The sequence below is a fragment of the Gymnogyps californianus genome, chromosome 4, assembly GCF_018139145.2.
Source record: "Gymnogyps californianus isolate 813 chromosome 4, ASM1813914v2, whole genome shotgun sequence".
NCBI classification, from domain to species: domain Eukaryota; kingdom Metazoa; phylum Chordata; class Aves; order Accipitriformes; family Cathartidae; genus Gymnogyps; species Gymnogyps californianus.
The window spans coordinates 78,196,165-78,213,484 of record NC_059474.1 but is presented as its reverse complement, the minus strand read 5'-3'; the positions used below and the strand labels follow the sequence as shown (position 1 = coordinate 78,213,484).

The 17,320-nt window shown below is 39.7% G+C and overlaps 2 protein-coding genes across 6 annotated transcripts in view; both read left to right on the top strand.

Moving 5' to 3' along the window:
* The window catches only part of BLTP1 (bridge-like lipid transfer protein family member 1), a 129,188-nt gene extending 126,236 nt beyond the window's left edge, over positions 1-2,952 (top strand). For both annotated transcript variants that reach the window (XM_050896358.1, XM_050896359.1), the window contains 2 exons: positions 1,088-1,253; positions 2,194-2,952. In XM_050896358.1, coding sequence (XP_050752315.1) covers positions 1,088-1,253; positions 2,194-2,410 — 383 coding nt within the window. In that variant the 3' untranslated portion in view covers positions 2,411-2,952. The remainder of the gene's footprint in view (positions 1-1,087; positions 1,254-2,193) is intronic.
* Positions 2,953-3,352: 400 nt separating this feature from the next.
* Positions 3,353-16,377, top strand: ADAD1 (adenosine deaminase domain containing 1). Of its 4 annotated transcripts, none has more exons than XM_050895721.1 (12): positions 3,353-3,714; positions 4,180-4,377; positions 5,844-6,020; positions 6,451-6,618; positions 7,171-7,239; positions 7,774-7,899; positions 8,900-9,023; positions 9,236-9,406; positions 11,101-11,327; positions 12,738-12,975; positions 13,477-13,609; positions 14,721-16,377. In XM_050895721.1, the coding sequence occupies exons 2-12, from the start codon at positions 4,191-4,193 to the stop codon at positions 14,832-14,834; spliced, it is 1,734 nt and encodes a 577-aa protein (XP_050751678.1). In that variant the 5' UTR covers positions 3,353-3,714; positions 4,180-4,190; the 3' UTR covers positions 14,835-16,377. The 4 variants fall into 4 exon arrangements, with proteins under 4 accessions (XP_050751678.1, XP_050751681.1, XP_050751677.1 ...); XM_050895724.1 differs by having other exon boundaries at positions 3,353-3,791; positions 11,101-11,171; XM_050895720.1 differs by having other exon boundaries at positions 3,353-3,791.
* Positions 16,378-17,320: the final 943 nt, after the last annotated feature.

Sequence of the window (17,320 nt, the reverse complement as noted above, 5' to 3'; positions counted from 1 at the left end):
TTTGAAGTTTTACAACTTCTGATCTTAAATTAAGGTTTTCCAAATTTTGCCACAGCAATCCTACTCTAGGCTCTTATTTCTGTACTTTTTTTCTTTAAAGGCTGCCACAAGAGTAATGTAACACAGTAACGTACGTGTAAATGATGAGTTACCACCACAGTGAAAGTCACATATTTTGTTTTTCTGGTGTGTGTGAAATTCAGTGTTGTGTGTAGTAGTTTGCATTTATTACTGAACTGTATAGAAAATGTAACATTTATTCATGTGATGTAACGTGATGTATAAATGTAACACTTGTATGATGTAGAACACATTAAATTCAGTATTTTGAAAGTTTATTTTTATAATTAACCATATAAAAATCTGTTTACGTGTAATTGTGTACAAGAAAGCTAGGAGTGTTTCCTAAAAGCACTTTATAGTAAGATGTCCAACAGGTGCAGAAACTAACACAAGAGGAAGATAACTATTTTTGGTGGAACTTTGGCAAAAAATTTGTTTTCAAGCTATCTTAAATCACAATTCAATCCAAATTCACAGATTTGTTTTTATTTTATAAAATATGTTGTTTGGAGAAGAAGGAGCTGCTGTTCCTTTTCTGTATCCCAGGACTTAAACTCTAATAAGAGCTGGGTTCAGGTCCCCTTGATGCCTTTGGACAAAGATTTAATTTAACTGTTCCCCCACCATCCTCCTCCTCAGAGACTACTCTGTCAATCTAAAACAATATTTTAAACTAGAAGCGTGTCTGAATTTTGCTTATGGAATGTAATATGCTTTGTTGAATGCCATGATGAATTTGAAAGAAAGCCCCTGTTATATGGATGCTTTGGGCTGGCAGAGAGAAGGAAGAATCCCACATTCCAGTGTTATCTGGTGTCCATTACAGTTTTCATAGGGTATTTTTTACTAGCACTTTGTTCAAAGCAAACCTGTTTGCCAGAAATTCTGTAAAACTGAAACACAAGGTGGTTCTCTCTTTTTTTGAGATTTGTGCTTTTGTTTTATTTGAATGATGTACAAAGAGAATTAAAGTGAGATGCTCATGACTGACTGGTGTGGGGTTTTTCCTCTCTCCATTTTGTAGCAATTTTTCCTCCTCGCATTTTGGCTGCTCGTCCAGGGCAGAAAAACTCCGTTGGTGTTCTTGAGGACAGCTCCACCGACAAAGAGGCAGAGGAAAGCATTACTTACACTACAGTCGACTGGAGAGAATTTATGTGCAATACTTGGCATTTGGAACCCACGCTCAGGTAACAAGCAGGTTTATCTGCGGTCTGTCTGTGCATTTCATCTGTGGGTACTGTCCTGCAAACGACAAGTGTTTCCAAGTTGATGCTGTTCAGCTCCTAAGAGGATCAATCATGTGGATGCTGTTACAGATTTGTGTTTGGCTATTAATGCTGCTAGGAAAGAGACCTGCTACAGGACATGACAAAAGCTGGATAATGCAATTACCTATTACATCAGTTACCTTCTAGATTAGAACTTATGCAGATTAAAGATATTGTTGAAGGCTCTTCAAAATTAGGATACAGTAAAATTAAACTCATTAAGGACCACAGATGACTGTTTCACTCTGTTCTACAACAGTCCGTTCACTTTCTGCCATACAGTTTTTCATCTTGCAGTTTTCCATTTGTAGCATTCCAGTTTTAGTTCTTCTTTAAGGAGTCACCTTAAAATAAAAAAGCACTATATACTAGTTGCTATATGGCAGTTTAAACTTAGCGCAAAAGAATTGTGTGTATAGCAGCAACTCACTGCTCTCAATATACACCTTTCATCACTGAAAATGACTTTTCTCTGTGTCAGGGTTTGTTTGGTTTTTTTAACCTCTGCTGACACTGCTGGAGCACCTAAGTGTTCATTCACATATCAAAACAACATATCAACCCAGGCCGAACAAATCTTGACAGTTGGCATTTTGTGTTAGCAGTAATAAATCAATGTAAACATGATCTGGAGGCAGCCCAGTCTGATTTTTTTTTTTTTTTTTTTTTTTTGCCTCGAGCACCCTCTTCCTTTGAGAGGATGTTCCACTGGTCATCTTCAGCTTATCTGTATAAATTAAATTTGAAACAATGCCTGTTGGATTTGTCAGAAGTAACAATGGTAAAAACGGATGTTTGTTTATACAAACGCCAGTTGCTACATTTTATATATTTGAGTCGCTTATTTATTGGTTTTTAGATTAATATCCTGGACTGGGAGAAAAATTGATCCTGTTGGTGTTGACTACATCCTCCAAAAGCTGGGCTTTCACCATGCAAGGACTACTATTCCTAAGTGGTTGCAGCGTGGTGTCATGGATCCTTTGGACAAAGTTTTGTCGGTCCTTATAAAGAAACTTGGTACTGCACTACAGGATGAAAAGGAAAAGAAAGGAAAAGACAAAGAAGAATACTAAAAATATAATGTGACAACCGTAATTCCGTTTGATTTTATCAAAGTGTTTTATTATATTTTAAGAATTTAAATATGGTTTAAAGAGAAACCTAACAGCTTTTTGCTACTCTATTTAAAACTTACATTGTGAGTAACTGTTTACCGTGGTACATGATACCATTCTGTATTTGAAGTTATTGCATGATGATGACCAATGTATATTCTGTGAAGGAATAGCTGGAACACTGTAAATCTGCTCCTCAGAGTCCGCTGTTTTATTATGTGCAATATGATTCCTGCATCTTTAAAATACTTGCGGATTAACTGTGAATTTTCATAAACTTTATTTGCCATAACACAAACCCCTCGTTGATGTGACCGGTAAATTGATTTGTCAATGTAGACTTGTGTAAATTATATATATATATAACTTATGAAACTGTGATTGCCTTAGTGCTAAAAATCATTGGTTATTACACTTGTAATAAAATTTAACTACTGTACAGGGCCTTTTTTTTTTTTGTTCAACTTCCTTGATTAAAAAAACAAGTGTTTTAAGTGTAACTTTGCATCGAGTATCATTTATGTGAGGTGACTGTGAGAGGCGGTGCGCCAGGGGCGAGCCGGGCCGCCTCACACCGCAACCGCGGGAGGCCGGCCTTCCCCTGGGGGAGCTGGAAAAAGGCGAGGCGAGCTCCCGCCGCCTGCAGCTAGGAGACTTGTGAGCAGCGGCACCCACCGCCCCAGGCGCCCAGCCGCAGGCAGGAGGGGGCGGCGGCGGCGGCGGCCCTGCGGGCGGTGCTTCCCCGCGGCCCCGCTCGCTGCGCGTTCCCGCCGCCAAGTGGGTCAGGGCGCGGCTCCGCCCGGCGGGGCCCGCTCGGCTGATCCAGGCCCGTGACGCCTCTCGCGGTTTCGGGTGCCGCCCTGGCCGCCGGGACGCTCCGTTCGGCGGCACGGGAAGCCGACGAGACGGCGTGTGGGCAGGATTGTCGGCGGGCGTCGCTGTGCCACGACGACGCTCGCTCTTTCCCGGGGCCCCGCCGCACGTGGGGGGCGGCAGCGCTCTCCGCGGAAGGGTCTTCCCCCTCAACAAAATGGCGGGGCTGCGCGGAGGCGTCTCCGCGCCTCAAAGCCTGGCGGTGGAGAGGGCTGCTACTTGAGGGACGGCTTTGCGAGGCGGCCAGTGGTCTCCTCGGCCGTTAGAGCCCACCCCTCAGGGCGGCAGGCGGTGAGGGGCAGCTTCCGTGCAGCCCCCGCGCTTCCGCCCTCCTTTCACCTCAGGCGCGCTCCACCTGCCTGCCCATCGGGTGTGAGAGCTCCGGGACGGTGAGGGCGGCCGAGCCCAACAGGCGTGGGTTTTCTCACAGGAAAAAGACATTCCTCTCCTCTCACAGGAGAGGAGAGTAAGTCCCAAAGCCTTCATTTCCAGCGCCAGCTTGTTCTGGAAACTTGAGAGGGATCAGCGTTGCTGCTTTAGTTTTTGCCTCGCTCCCTTGAGAGCGGGCTGGGCGGTTGTCTTGTCCTTCGAGCTGGTTGCAAGAGGAGGTGCAGAGCCACATGAAGGGCGGGGGAAGGCGGTTAACTAACTGGAGAAGTGGCTTTGAGCCTCGTGGTGCTGGCTGGGAGAGGGGAGGCATTGGAAGGGCACTGGGTCTCAGTGCTTTGGCCCCAGTCTGTAGGGAAGCAGAGTGCGAGTTGTTGGGAGTGCTCTTGTGAAACGGCTTGACTGAGAAAACTGGGGTTTGCAGCGTGCCTTTAACATCTCATAACTTTACTGTTAAATTTACTTAGGTTGATCAAAAATGACTAGCAGCAATGGCTGGTTTCAGAGTGCTGAAATACCCACCTTTGACCCCATACAAAAGAAGACTTTGCCAGCTCAGCCTCCTAGGCAGCCACTTTTAAAGAAGCTTTCTCAGTCTGTGACTGTAAGGCCAAAACTTCCACCTTCTGAGAGGTGCAGTGTACCAAAGGTGATGCAAAATCCAGGTATAGTTTTCAGTTTATACATTGGGATTAGCTATTAAAATACACTGTTAATGCTAGTGAAAGTAACTTTATGATGTTCTCTTTTTTGAAAGGTTGCAACCCTCTGCTGCTTTTTCTTATCGCTGTATATTCTTAAATGACTTCTTTAGCATCTGCTTGAACTTCTTCCTCTTCTTCCTATGTCCTTTTGTCCTGGAAGTTCGTTAGAGTAAGAGATTTGTCGTAGGGTGGGCTATATAGTCTGCAGAGTTTCATAATTATAAATTCCAACTTACACATTAAAAGTGCTGTAGAGGTTGCCAAAATATAGGATGTGTACTGCTGCATGAATTTTCGTAGAGATCATTGAGAAAAGTTTTAACTGTGGTTCCAGATGTCCCAGCATGTATTTTGAATTCTCTCTCTTTGAATAGTTGTATTGAGGTAATACACCTATTTGTGAGACTTGGAGATAACAGTTTATTTTAGTTCTTCTTGGCTGGGAGATACTTGTGCCTGAGTATATGGCAACCCTGAAGATGAAGATTCCATCCATCCTAGAGTTCATACAGGGAAAAAGATTTCATTTTTTCACTGAAATCTGAAAGAACACACCGATCCTTCACAGAAGAAGATGCTGCAGGAAATGTTAATTGGTTTTTCTATAGGAGACCTCCAAGTCAAAGACAACTGTCCAGATATAGCGTACTCCTTGGAAGAGTTTGTCTTCCGAATGAAACTCAGAGGTGTGGGTTTGCCTTGGGACTACTTCTCAGAATTTATAGAAGTCTCTTATGGCTTGACTAACTTGCTTCACATTGCCCTCTGAAGAGCATTAAGGGCTCTGTGGTAGGACAGACAAAATATCCACCTACCCGCTGTCCTGGTTCCAAGCATGGTTAATCGTGGGCGTGGGGGGGACGTGCAGGGTCAGGGTGGGTGTGCAGTGCAGCTCTCCCCATGTTCTCTCCTGGCCACCTCAGGCAGAGGTGCCGTCTCTGTATTCAGCAGCTCTTTGTGGGTGAGTTTCTTTTTCTTTGAATGAGTTATCTGCTTTTTGAATAATGTGTGTGGTTGCTAAAACTTTTATAGTGTCTTATGACGGGGAGTTCCACTGCTTCATAGTTTTGTGTGAAAAACCACATGCTCCGTTGTTTTGAATCTGCCATCAGCGACTTTGATTTGATCGCTGGTTTGCAACAGAGGGGAGGGGGCATATATGTTGTATTTGCATGTAATATCTCTCTATATTCAGAGGTTAATGGATTTAGTACTCAAAGTAAAAGCTTTGATGCTTTTAAAAGAGGAGGTACACACCGTTTCAGAATTGCCAGTATTGTTAATGTAGGATTCAGTACAAAGCAATACTGCTCTAGAGTAAATGTTTTTGCTTTTTGTTCTTCTAAGAAGCATCTAAAAAGCATTTATTGTAAACAGATTTAAACTGTCAGAGAGTGTGTTCAGTTCTTTTCTTAATTTTGTTTCAGAACCTTTCCTTTTGAAAGCAGCCCATGCACCCCCCTTATCAGCACTTCCTCCAAAGAAAGACTTAGAGGAGTTTATTGCAAGATATGAACAGGGAGTAATAAACCCAGTATCTGCCTTGCATCAGTTTGCACAAATGCACCATTTACAACTTGAATTGAAAGAAACTAGTGTGGCAGGTAAATACTTCTTCTTTTCTTAAATAAAATAATATTTGCTTGTCCTTAAGATGATCTGAATTTCTGCAGTTAGTATTGATGGCACTAATACAGATGAATTTTTTTTTTACTGTTGGTTGCGCCACCCTCCACATATGTTGCTTTTTGGCTGTCCTTTTATTGTCTGCACAGCTGTGTCTCATAATTAATTACTACAGAATTTGATCAGATGAATTGTATAAAATTCTGGCTGCTGCCAGAGCTTTGTGAAAAGTGCATAAAGTAAAAGCTGCCACGGTTCTTGAGGATGTCAAAGGTTTGAGTTCTATTTTGCTAAAATGTCTTTTTGTCTTGTACTTGTCCTTGGAATGAATATAAGCACATAAAGCTATGGATAAAAGTACCTTAAAGTAATTTCACTAATTGTGTCTGCTTTTTTTCTCCTTTAAAGGCAATATCATAAGGCCTTATTTTGCCTTTTGTGCTGTGGTAGATGGTGTTTGCTACAAGACTGGACTGGGAAAAAACAAGAAGGAATCTAAATTAAATGCAGCTAAACTGGCTCTTGATGAGCTACTTAACTTGGAGTATACAGGGACAAAAGCTTCTAAAAAGTCAGGTAAATACTCTAGCAACACCTAATTAGAATGTGAAAAGCTTGGCTTAAAGGTTTCCTATGCAAAATCTCTGTGTAGTTTTATTAAATGCTTCTGTATCAGGGCCTCTGTCGGTTTTCTTGAATGCTTTGGGCAGAGCTATTTGTCATGTGGTTCTGAAACTGTTTTTTTCCTTTGTCTTTTGCGTATGAGGAGTTCCATCAGTTTGTAGCACGGAGTGGAGAATACTGAAGGAATTAATGTATTTGTTGCTGTTGCACTTGATTTGCTACTCACTAGGTAACGGCAATATGAAGTTGATCCTAAGTGGTTTTGAATTGTTATGATTAAAAGGCTTCAGCACTGAGTTACTACTTTCAAAAGAATTCAGTTACCATAACGTTTATCTGCTTTTAAGGGTTGCTGCCTAAATAGTTCTATGCTTACAAGGACTTCAAAATCAGAAAAGAGAATTGTTAGAGAATTAGAAACTTTAACTTGCTGGAAATAGTGTGAGATCCATGTTCTGAAATTTGGAATGTCCATCCGAGTTTGAAATTTTGTTAAATTCTTAGATCCCTCCTGTACTCCTGCTGAGCCCCAAACTTCAGCAAACTCTGTTCGTGTTTCAAGGATCTGTTTTGGTAAGGAATAGTCTTGTTTTTCTCTGTTGATTCAGATTACCCAGCAAATGCTTGCGCTTTTTTTTGCCCCCTTTTTTTTTTTAATTCTTCTTTTAATACATGTAGTAATCTCTATGAAGTTACTGTTATTTTAAACATCTCTTTGAAGAACGCTGTAAGAATTAGTGGCACTAAAGTAGGAGATTGACCATCGGTTCTACAAATGGACACAGCTTCAGTAAATTGCTTGAATTGGCGACAAAAACAGAAACAGTATTTCTGTCCTTACTTGAAATACTGTGTGTAGTAGGTGATCAAACTTGATCCATATCCCTGATTTATTATCATGAATAATAAAAGCATAAATTGTTTAGGTATTGTTGTCCTTTATTTATTTGTGTCCATCCTGATAATCTTCAGAATCCTGAAAGTGTGTGTTGGGTAGTAGTGCTTTTACTATGTGTTTAGATTTATAATTTGGCAAGTGGTTGATCATGTCTGTTTCCCCCCCCCCCCGCAAATTTGTGTCTTGCTGGCTTTTATTGTTTGATTTAGAAGGAGGACAGCTTATATATCAAAAGCTTTCACGAACACTTGAAGAAGTATTTAACAGCCTGACTGCCAAACATCCTGAGTACCAAAGTTGTGGCAGTTCACTGGCTGCCTTCATCATTGAAAAAGGCAAGTCTGTTTTGATCGTGAGTATTGGGGAGTGGAAAACCTGGGCTGTTTGTGTTCCCGGAGAGCCTTGATTAACGCATTTCTGATCTGGTAAATAAATGTAAAGGGTAGCTCTCCTTTGACATACTCTGTTCTGATGGCTCTGTCACATGCGTAATTGTGCTATAGTCATGCAAATATTCAAGACCTACATAAGCATTTCCTTGTGCTGTCTCAAAGAGGAGTAAGGCTGTATAGACCAGTATAGGCCAGAGCAGGTGGATATGCCCTGAAGGGAGCTGCAGCCCATGGAGAACCCACACAGGAGCAGGCTTCTGGCAGGAGCTGTGGTCTGCGGAGAGGAGCCCCCACTGGAGCAGGTTTTCTAGCAGGACCTGTGACCCCGTGGGGGACCTATGCCCAAGCATTCTGTTCCTGGAGAACTGCACTGTGGAAAGGACCCACGCTGGAGCAGTTCGTGAAGAACTGCAGCCAGTGGGAAGGACACAGGCTGGAGTGGTTTGTGAAGGATTGTGTCCTGTGGGAGGGACCCCATGTTGGAGCAGGGAAGGAGCGTGAGGAGGAAGGAGCGGCAGAGACAAAGTGTTAGGAACTGATGCTTCCCCATACCCCTGTTCCACTCTGGTGGGGAGGAGAAGAGGTAGAAGAGTCAGGAGTGAAGTTGAGCCTGGGAGGAAGGGGGGGTAGAGGGAAGGTGGATTTAGTTTTGGTTTTGTTTCTCATTATCCTACTCTAACTGGCAATAAATTAATCTTCTCCAAGTCAAATCTGTTTTGCACAGGATGATAAATGGCAGTTGATCTCCCTGTCCTTACGTTGACCTACGAGCTTTTTAATTTTATTTTTTCATAGAATCATTTAGGTTGGAAAAGACCTTTTAAGATCATTGAGTCCAACCTGATGGGGGGCAAGGGGTGTGAGAGGGCAGCTTGGTGGGCACCTGGCAGCCAAACAAGGTTAACCCACCGCAATCATGTAAAAATAAATGTTTTCTTTTTAGGTGGACAGCATGAAGTTGTAGCTCTAGGAACAGGAGAATGTAATTACAGTCAGTGCTTTCAACCTTGTGGAAGAGTGTTGCATGACAGCCATGCCATTGTTGTTGCAAGACGTTCTCTGCTTAGGTGAGAATGTGTGTACAAATAGTTACCAGTTCTCTTGCAGCCAGTTCTTTTCAGTTTTACTTTTGCAAATGTAAATAGAAGTGCACTTGCATTTTATAGTTAGTACCTTCTGGATTATTTTCAAATCATGTGAATTAAATGTGAATGTCCATGTATTTGTAAACGAAGTAGTTGTTTTTTCACATTTACTGTTACTTAACACTTTCTTTTAGATATTTTTATAGACATCTTCTGCTGTTCTATAATGAAAATCCAGCAAGGACAGAGAAATCCATATTTTGCACAGCACCAGGCTCGAAGCTGCTTACCCTAAAGCAAAATACAACTGTCTTTCTCTACATGAATCAGCTTCCAAAAGGAACTGCTCAATTAAAATCGCAGATGTAAGTACCTTCGTATTTTCAGAGATGTTGTAGTGGAAGATTAATTTGTTTGCAGTGACAAACGTGAGTGTGGCAAATATGCATTGTTACATGTGTTTAAGATATTGGGGGGGCTATTCTGAATTTTTTTCATGTTATGGAAGCATTACTGTACAAGGTGGTAGTGCTAAGTGTATGAGATACAGGTCAACATGATGATACAAAAAACTTTTACATGGGTTGTAGCTTCAGGACAATGCTTTGTTTATTACAGATACCCACTTACCTGTTAACCTCCCTCCCAAGATACTATTAAAATACTAATAAATTATTAATTTAACCACTGAGCAAGTGGATGTGGTGACTTTGTGTCATCCTTTGCACCACAGGACTAGAATATAAAAAGCTTTGAATTGAAACAATAGGCTCCTGCTCTGCTTTGTAGAAATAAGGTAGAGAGAACCTTGATGGGACAAATACACTCCTATGCTTATCTTTACACTTCTAACTTCTGTTAAATTTCTGAAAGTTTCTTTTTTAATAGTTTTGACATTTAACAGCAGCAGTCACTGGTTTACCAAGTTATTATGAACAACGTTATTTTGTGTCCTTTATAGCGGTGCAGTGGAATAATGTCCCTGAAAGTCATACAGTCATAACTTTTTTCGTATGTAAAAGACAGCTAGCTGCTTTCATACTGTATTTGGGGTGTTCGGAAGGCAGACTTGTGAACTGCAAGTCACAGTCAGTTCATTGCAAGTTGTGCTGACTGAGGGAGCCCCTCCTGTTCGAATTGCAGAAGGTTTTAGATTACTTTCAGTGTCATAGCTGCTCTTACAAGGAAATGGTTGATGAGACTGGATGCGGTTTGTAAGCTACGCTGTACTAGTTGACGGATCACATATTCAGCACTTTTTCTCTTGCTTTTTGTCCATTCTGATGTGTGCTCTCTTGAGACAAACTCTGGGAAGTATTTTCTTCTAATACAGCAGATTTGTTTATGTATACAGTTATTTAAAGATAGTTTTTAGAAGGGAGTTATTTGCAAGTAATCCATTGAATAGCAAAATGTGGCCACTTAGTAACAGGCAGTAGCATGTTACTTAAGCCAAAATTAAATGGTTGCTTTATAATAATGTAGTAAAGCAAAAGCACCTTTGATCATAACCTTGTAAGTTATGATAAAATTGGGGAGAGTTAACTCAAAACTTCAGGCTTTGACTTCTTATCCGTCTTTAGTTAAGGGGGAAACTATGTTTTGCTTCAGACCAATCACTGCTTTGTCTCCCTAATGTGTTGCATTTGCTTGTTTTAAATACTTTGAAGAATTGCTGTGTAAGTTATGTTTTAAAGGAGATAAACAGCCTTACAGCTGCTTTTTCACAAGATGAACACCCTCCAAGTAACTTCTGTCATTGTGTAAGTAGACCCAAAGTGATAGCTTGTTTGCAGCATATGCTGATCTTTTTTAATGTTTGCACAACTGATGGCTACGATTAAGTTGAATTACTTTTTCATACTTAAATACTGATTTCAGTGTTCTAGTCACTTGAGCAGCTGAACGTGGTGTTCCTAAAATTTACAAATATTGAACACAATGTAAGACCCAGATCAATTGATAATTGTTTTCTGAGAAACAGTATTGGATACCACTTTACAATAATCTCTGATTAGAGTACTTTCTCACTGAAATTTATTTTCTTGTCTTCCTTTAGCCATCTCAATCCACAATCTATATCTGCTTATGAAACTAATGAAGAACTGAGTCTCCATGTTGCTATAGAAGGCAAGATTTACCTAACTGTTTGTTGTCCACCTAAAACTGTTAGAGCAAGCAGTATGTCAGCTAGTGACAAATTAACAAAATGGGAAGTGGTTGGTGTTCAGGGAGCGTTGCTGAGTCACTTCATTGAACCAGTGTATATCAACAGTATTCTTGTAGGTAAGCTTTACGCAAATTTCAGTGGGTTTTTTGTACGCTTTCATGTTCCAGTTTGGTTACATTTTATAAAAGATGAACTAAACCAAGATGGTTCTTCAAAAGAATTACAGTATTTTTCTGAAAAGGTACTGAGTGTGTATATTTTTTTTCACTCATCTTTGAAATGCCCTAATGTAAAACTCAGGCTCGCTCTGTTGTCATTGTGGGTTTGTTTTAGCTTGCCAGATTGCCCTTCCTTTACTATGTATTAGAGTAACAGAAGAAATTCAGCATTGTTTTATAACAAATTAAATTTTAGATATTGAGAAAATGTCAAGTGTGACAAATGCTGTGTTAACTGTTCAGTCAAATATGGTGACTTTAAGGTGACAGTGTTAGTCAGTTAACTGTAGAATTGAGCAGTGGTGGAAAAACTGCCAGTGTTTAACTGAAAATGCTCAATTTCACCCTAGGGTATCTTACGAATTCTGTTGGAAAGTCTTTGTTCAGTTTTGTGTTGTGTCCGTGGTCTGTGCCCCCCGCCCTGCTTTGTATTGGTTAATGCAAATAGATGTTTTGTTGAAGAATAGGGATTGCCAAGGTGATAGTGAATTCTCAGGATTTTGTGGCAGTCAGGAAGACCATACTATTATCAGAACTCATTTCAGTAGCTTTTATTTATGTGGTGGAATTAAATTAATGGGTATTATTCTGGGGGTTTTCAGCTGTTTCTTCCTCTCAGTATTTGTATTATGAGACTAGTACACAGATGTCTGAGTTCCCCAGACATTGAAGATGTAGCATCTTTTCCTTTTCTAACACAGAACAAGGTTTTTGAAGTGCTCCAAAAGGTCTTGCAAGAGTTGGTGAATGCCTGCCTGTTCCTTCTGAGGAAGTTTGGGCACTTTTACTTAAAAGCGAGAGAAAAATTTCTAATATGCTCACTTAAGTGGTATTCACAGTAAACATAATAATCTATAATGTATTGCCCTTCTATTTAATAGAAATTCTGTGACCATTCCTTGAGATGCTGTGGACCAAAGTATGTCTGTTTAGTAGGGAGCCAGAAATACTGTTGGATGTGGAGTAATATGGGCAAACTCCCTAGCGTGTTTGCTGATCTAGAACATCTAAGTTTGTGTCGCAGCTTCTATCTTAATGGTGTCTTCTGCAAGGAATGTAAAGAGTTGATGAACAACTATTCCAGAAAGAAGACATCCATTGAAAATAATGATGCCTCTGGAGAAGAAATTGGGAAATCATTTTTGTTCTGTGAACTGAATATTGGAACTGATTTTTCCAAACATTAATTTTGTGTAGAAAAATGAATATAATGTAGACCAATGGAAACATCTGCATTCTTAGCTGCTTTTTGTTTTCTTTTTTGATTTGATGTACTTTATATGTGACTGATCTTTTTTTGTTTAATAGGAAATGGAAATTGCAGGGATACAAGAGGGCTAGAAATAGCTATAAAACAGCGTGTTGATGATGCACTTACATCAAAGCTTCCCATGCCTTATCTGGTCAACAGATCTCATACTTACTTGGTGAATGCTGCACACCCAATTCAAATAGACTTTGAACAGAGGTCTCTTAGTTTGAATTGGTCATTGTCAGATGCATCAGTGGAGGTTGTGGATGGGTTAAATGGAAAAACCACCGAAAGGTTAGCATTTTTTTTTGTTATGTTGGAAGTCGTGGTTAGCCTTATTGTTCTGTGACGGTTCATCGGAGTATTCGTTTTTTAAGCTATGCGCGGAGGCCACAGTGTTACCCAAATGAGACGGATTCTCTCCTGTGTTAGGTGAATGCATCCTATGATTAGATGTAGTTTTAGAGATCTTGTAACTTTACAGTGAGATACCAAGATATGAAATTAAATAGTTTTTTGAACTGAGATATCTTTATTCCATTGTTTGTTGTAGTGAATGTTTTAGTTTTCACAATGCATAAAACCAGTTAGCATCCTAGTTCAGATGAATTCCAGTTTGAAAACCGTTTTTGGTTGGCTTGTTTAAATTCTCACAGCTGCTGATTTGCATTAGCTTTGCTCATTGAAAGTGGAAGTAGAATCATATGATCACATTCACAAAGCATTAGAGGGGGAAAAAATCCTGTAATGTATCTCTTTCTGAGTTTTATTATTCTTTTTTCATTTTGACTATAGTTCACCATTCAAAAGTGGCACTTACATGGCAAGTCGTCTTTGCAAGGTGGCAATGTTTAGTCGTTTCAGATTGCTTGCTAAGGAAGCAGAACGGAATGATTTGCTTCAAGTTGCAACGTACCATGAAGCTAAGGTAAGCTGGGGTGGGGCGGGGCGGGGAGGAGTTCTAGTAAGGAGTCTCTTAATGGCTACTCTCAAAGCTGGATTGATAGCCAGGGGTGGCTTTCTTTTTTGCTGAAGACTTCACGTGAACAGCTGGATGTCCTTTCTTGCCTATAATCTTTGCCTGAGAATGTCTGAAAATTGCTGTTTTCAAGTAAAATTATTCTACTGAATTAATCTTGAAACATTCTCTGTGAAAATCTGCCATGTTTTGTCTTAGCATATGGAGGTTGCTGGCAATTTTCCTCACATAAGATAGTTTCATATTAAAAAGGTTGGGTTTTTTTTGTTCGTTAGTTCATTTTCAGTCTTACTTTTTATATTTGTTTCATACATATGTAGATATTTTTCTACCACAGTGTAGTCTTGTGGGAGGATTCTTCTGTCATAGAGCAGTAGGAAAGTGGGAATTCTTCATCAGAAGACAGCATTAGGTCCCAGGCTTTCCTTTGTGGTATAAAAATACAGAGAAATTACTTAAAGGAACTGCTGTGATTCTTGATTGCTGTAAACGCAGTTCACTCGCTTCTGTCCATATGTGGAAATACATAGGCTCATCGTACTTCTATGTACTCTTCCAGGTTTTTCTGCTTCTTGGTTCAAGAGATTTTTATTTTATTTTATTTCCAAAATTTTTATGTGAAACTTAAGCTTTTATAAAGTACATATCATTTTTTTTCCTTCTGTCAGAACATGCAAGAGATCATTTTTTAAACAATTCAAAAACTATTTTGAAATAGAATGACTTGCTAATTGAGTGTTTGGTCATGTGTTTAGATTTGGATTAAATGATAGTGAATGTTTATTTTCTGTGTAAAGATTTTATTGGAACTGAAAAGATGCTGAAAAAAATGATGTTTAACAGAACAATTCTCTCATCCCAATAAATGCCCAAACATATAAAAAGAGTATGTTTTTAAAGTCTGTAACACTTTTTCTCACTGTCAGCAACTGAGGGAACTGTTAAGATTTGTAGGTATTGTTTTCTACAAGGCTTGTGTTTGTCCATATTATATGCTGGTGGTAAAGAACACAGATATCTGTAACTGTCGTTCTTGAAATCTTTCTTTTATTTTTTTTAGATTCAATCTGAATTGTACCAAGAAGCCAAAAACTTGTTGCAAAGCTACTTGGAGCAACATAGTTATGGATCCTGGATTGTGAAGTCTCCACATATCGAACAGTTCAGTGACTGACTGTGAGGCGGATTGTATGTGAAGTCAGTTTGGATGATTCAGTAAAATGTAATTCTGGTTAGTAAAATGTTTAACTGTAGGGTTCATATTTGCAGCAAGAAAATCATTCCAGAGCTGCTTCTTGTCAATTTAAATTGACAGTTATTAAACCATCTGTAACAGTTCAGTCTTTTCCAAAAGTTGATGTTTTCTTGTAGGTAGGAGTATCTAACAGCTTTGCAAATCTGTTTTGTTTTGCCCCCCAATGCCACCTCATTTCTGCTCCCTCACTCCCACCCCTCCCCCTGTGGGGTTAACATGTTTTTTTCCTGTTAGTTTCAGGATTGCTGTGTATTGATTTCTTCTTTTTCCCCGCCTTTTTTGTAACTGTCTTTAAGGAAAAGAAAAAAAATCAGTAAAAGTTGGATTTCTTTTTAAAAAAAAAGAAGTATACCAGTAAGAATCACTTTCAGAAACAAAAATCGGCAATCTGTGCTTTATCTGTAGGCATCCTTTGCTAGTCATTTTAAGACTTTTGTTAGCATGGATTTGCTAAGTGGCTTGTAGTTTATCGTATATTGTTTGTGGTAGAAGGGTTAAAAAATAATCTGTGTACTTCCAAATGTGAAACTTTGAATTACCAAGCTGTTACTCAACTGTTTTGTGACAATCACTATTTTTGGTAGTGGATTTAAAGCGTTTTAAAGGTGTCAAAGCTGTAAATAACAAAATAGTGTGATGTAGTATAGAAGCCACCAGAAACAAGGTTCCTTCAACTTTGTGGGCTTCCCCAAAAACCATCAGATGTTAGTGCTTGTAGATTAGTTGGACTCCTCCACCCACAGACTACTTCATTGCTGTACTGATGAGTCCTTGAAAAATTGTCTGCATGCATAATAATCTGAAAAATGTTGCCCATTGAGAGGGAAGTTGCTTCCGTGTAAGTTATGGTAAGATTATGCTAACATTATGATAACGTTTAAAAGGATGTTGTTAAGTACCATACTTGGGGTTTGTGTGGTGTTGTGAAACATTAGTGTATTTAAGCTAGATAGTACACTTTCATTATGTTACATGATTTTTGTGTATCGTAGCTACAAGTGTAGGAAGCTGTTAATTTATGTAGTGTTCTCATACAGCAGGAATAGTATAGTGCTGTACTCATGTTTCAGCTTCTTATTGTAAGAGGATTCTAAAACAGAAACCTCCTTCCGGTATTTTTTTTTTTTTCGTAATCTGTTTTTCTAACTAGTATGCAGTATTCACTGGAGCTGATCTTATGTTGATTTTCAAGTTGTTGAAACTCACTGACTTGTTACTTACCTGCCCTTGACCTTTTTTTGCTATTCTGCTATTTTGTTTTCTGTTACTATCTTTTAACTTGGGGGGGGTGTGGTGTGGTGGTGTTTTGTTGTCTTTTTGTGGCACATGCTCCACATAATATTTGCTCCACGTAATGTTTCCTTTCTAAGAATGCTTGAGAATGGCCATCATATCCCAGGCTAGAGCATAGCGTTACCTTTTTTCAGAGGTGGTAAAACTTCAATAAATTTCCTTGACAGTGTGTTAGTGTGTTACACGTTTCTGGACTGTTTTTCTGTGTGGACTTAGACTTTTCCTGAGACATCATCACCAAGGTGTTTTCTGTAGTTAAGCCAGAAGCCTTAAATATGTTCAAGTAACTGAGCTTTTTGTGTGTACTTCAGCCATTTTATTAATTGAACAGCAAACCAAAGCATCTATGAAACTTAGGTTCCATCTTAGGAGGAGAGAGGTTTTGTTGTGAAAACGATGTGTTGTGCCAGGCATGATATCTGTATCCTTGAGAAATGAGTTGATGACAACAGTATGGATCCAGTTCTTGTGTCTGGATTGTTCTTTGATTAAGTAACAGCATAGGCAGAATGCCCTGAGCTAGTAAATGGTAGCATGTAGGTGTTCTGTCCAGGTTTTTTCCTTAGCTACGTCAGTAATTCCAAAATGTACGGTTCTACAAGCTTGAGAGAGGCAAGAGTGCTGTGGTTCCCCTAATGAGGCTGAAGGTGTATGACTGACAGGTACATGCACACAGGGCACATATGCATCATACATACATGGCTGGCCGTACAGACCAGAGACAGGCATGCGAACACGAACAGCACCAACAGCCTCCAGTTGAGAGGTCAGCCTCTCCCCTCCTCCCTGCTTGAGAAGAATTGAGGTCCCCTGGTGAGAATATATATACACATGCATATATGGCTGTATGTGTGCACACGCATATTCTCTGTATACATACGCACACCCGCTATACCTATATACATATACATGTCATGAGTGGCATATATGTAACATACCTGTAAGATGCCACACGTTGAATCTGACATACATGTCAAATCTGACATGTCACATAGGTCGTGTTATGTGTCACACGCAAGTAACACATCTTGTGTCACAGGCGTGTTACATTTTGTGTGTCTCATGCATGTTGCATGTCTCGTGTCACATCTCACGTGTCATGTATGTTGTGT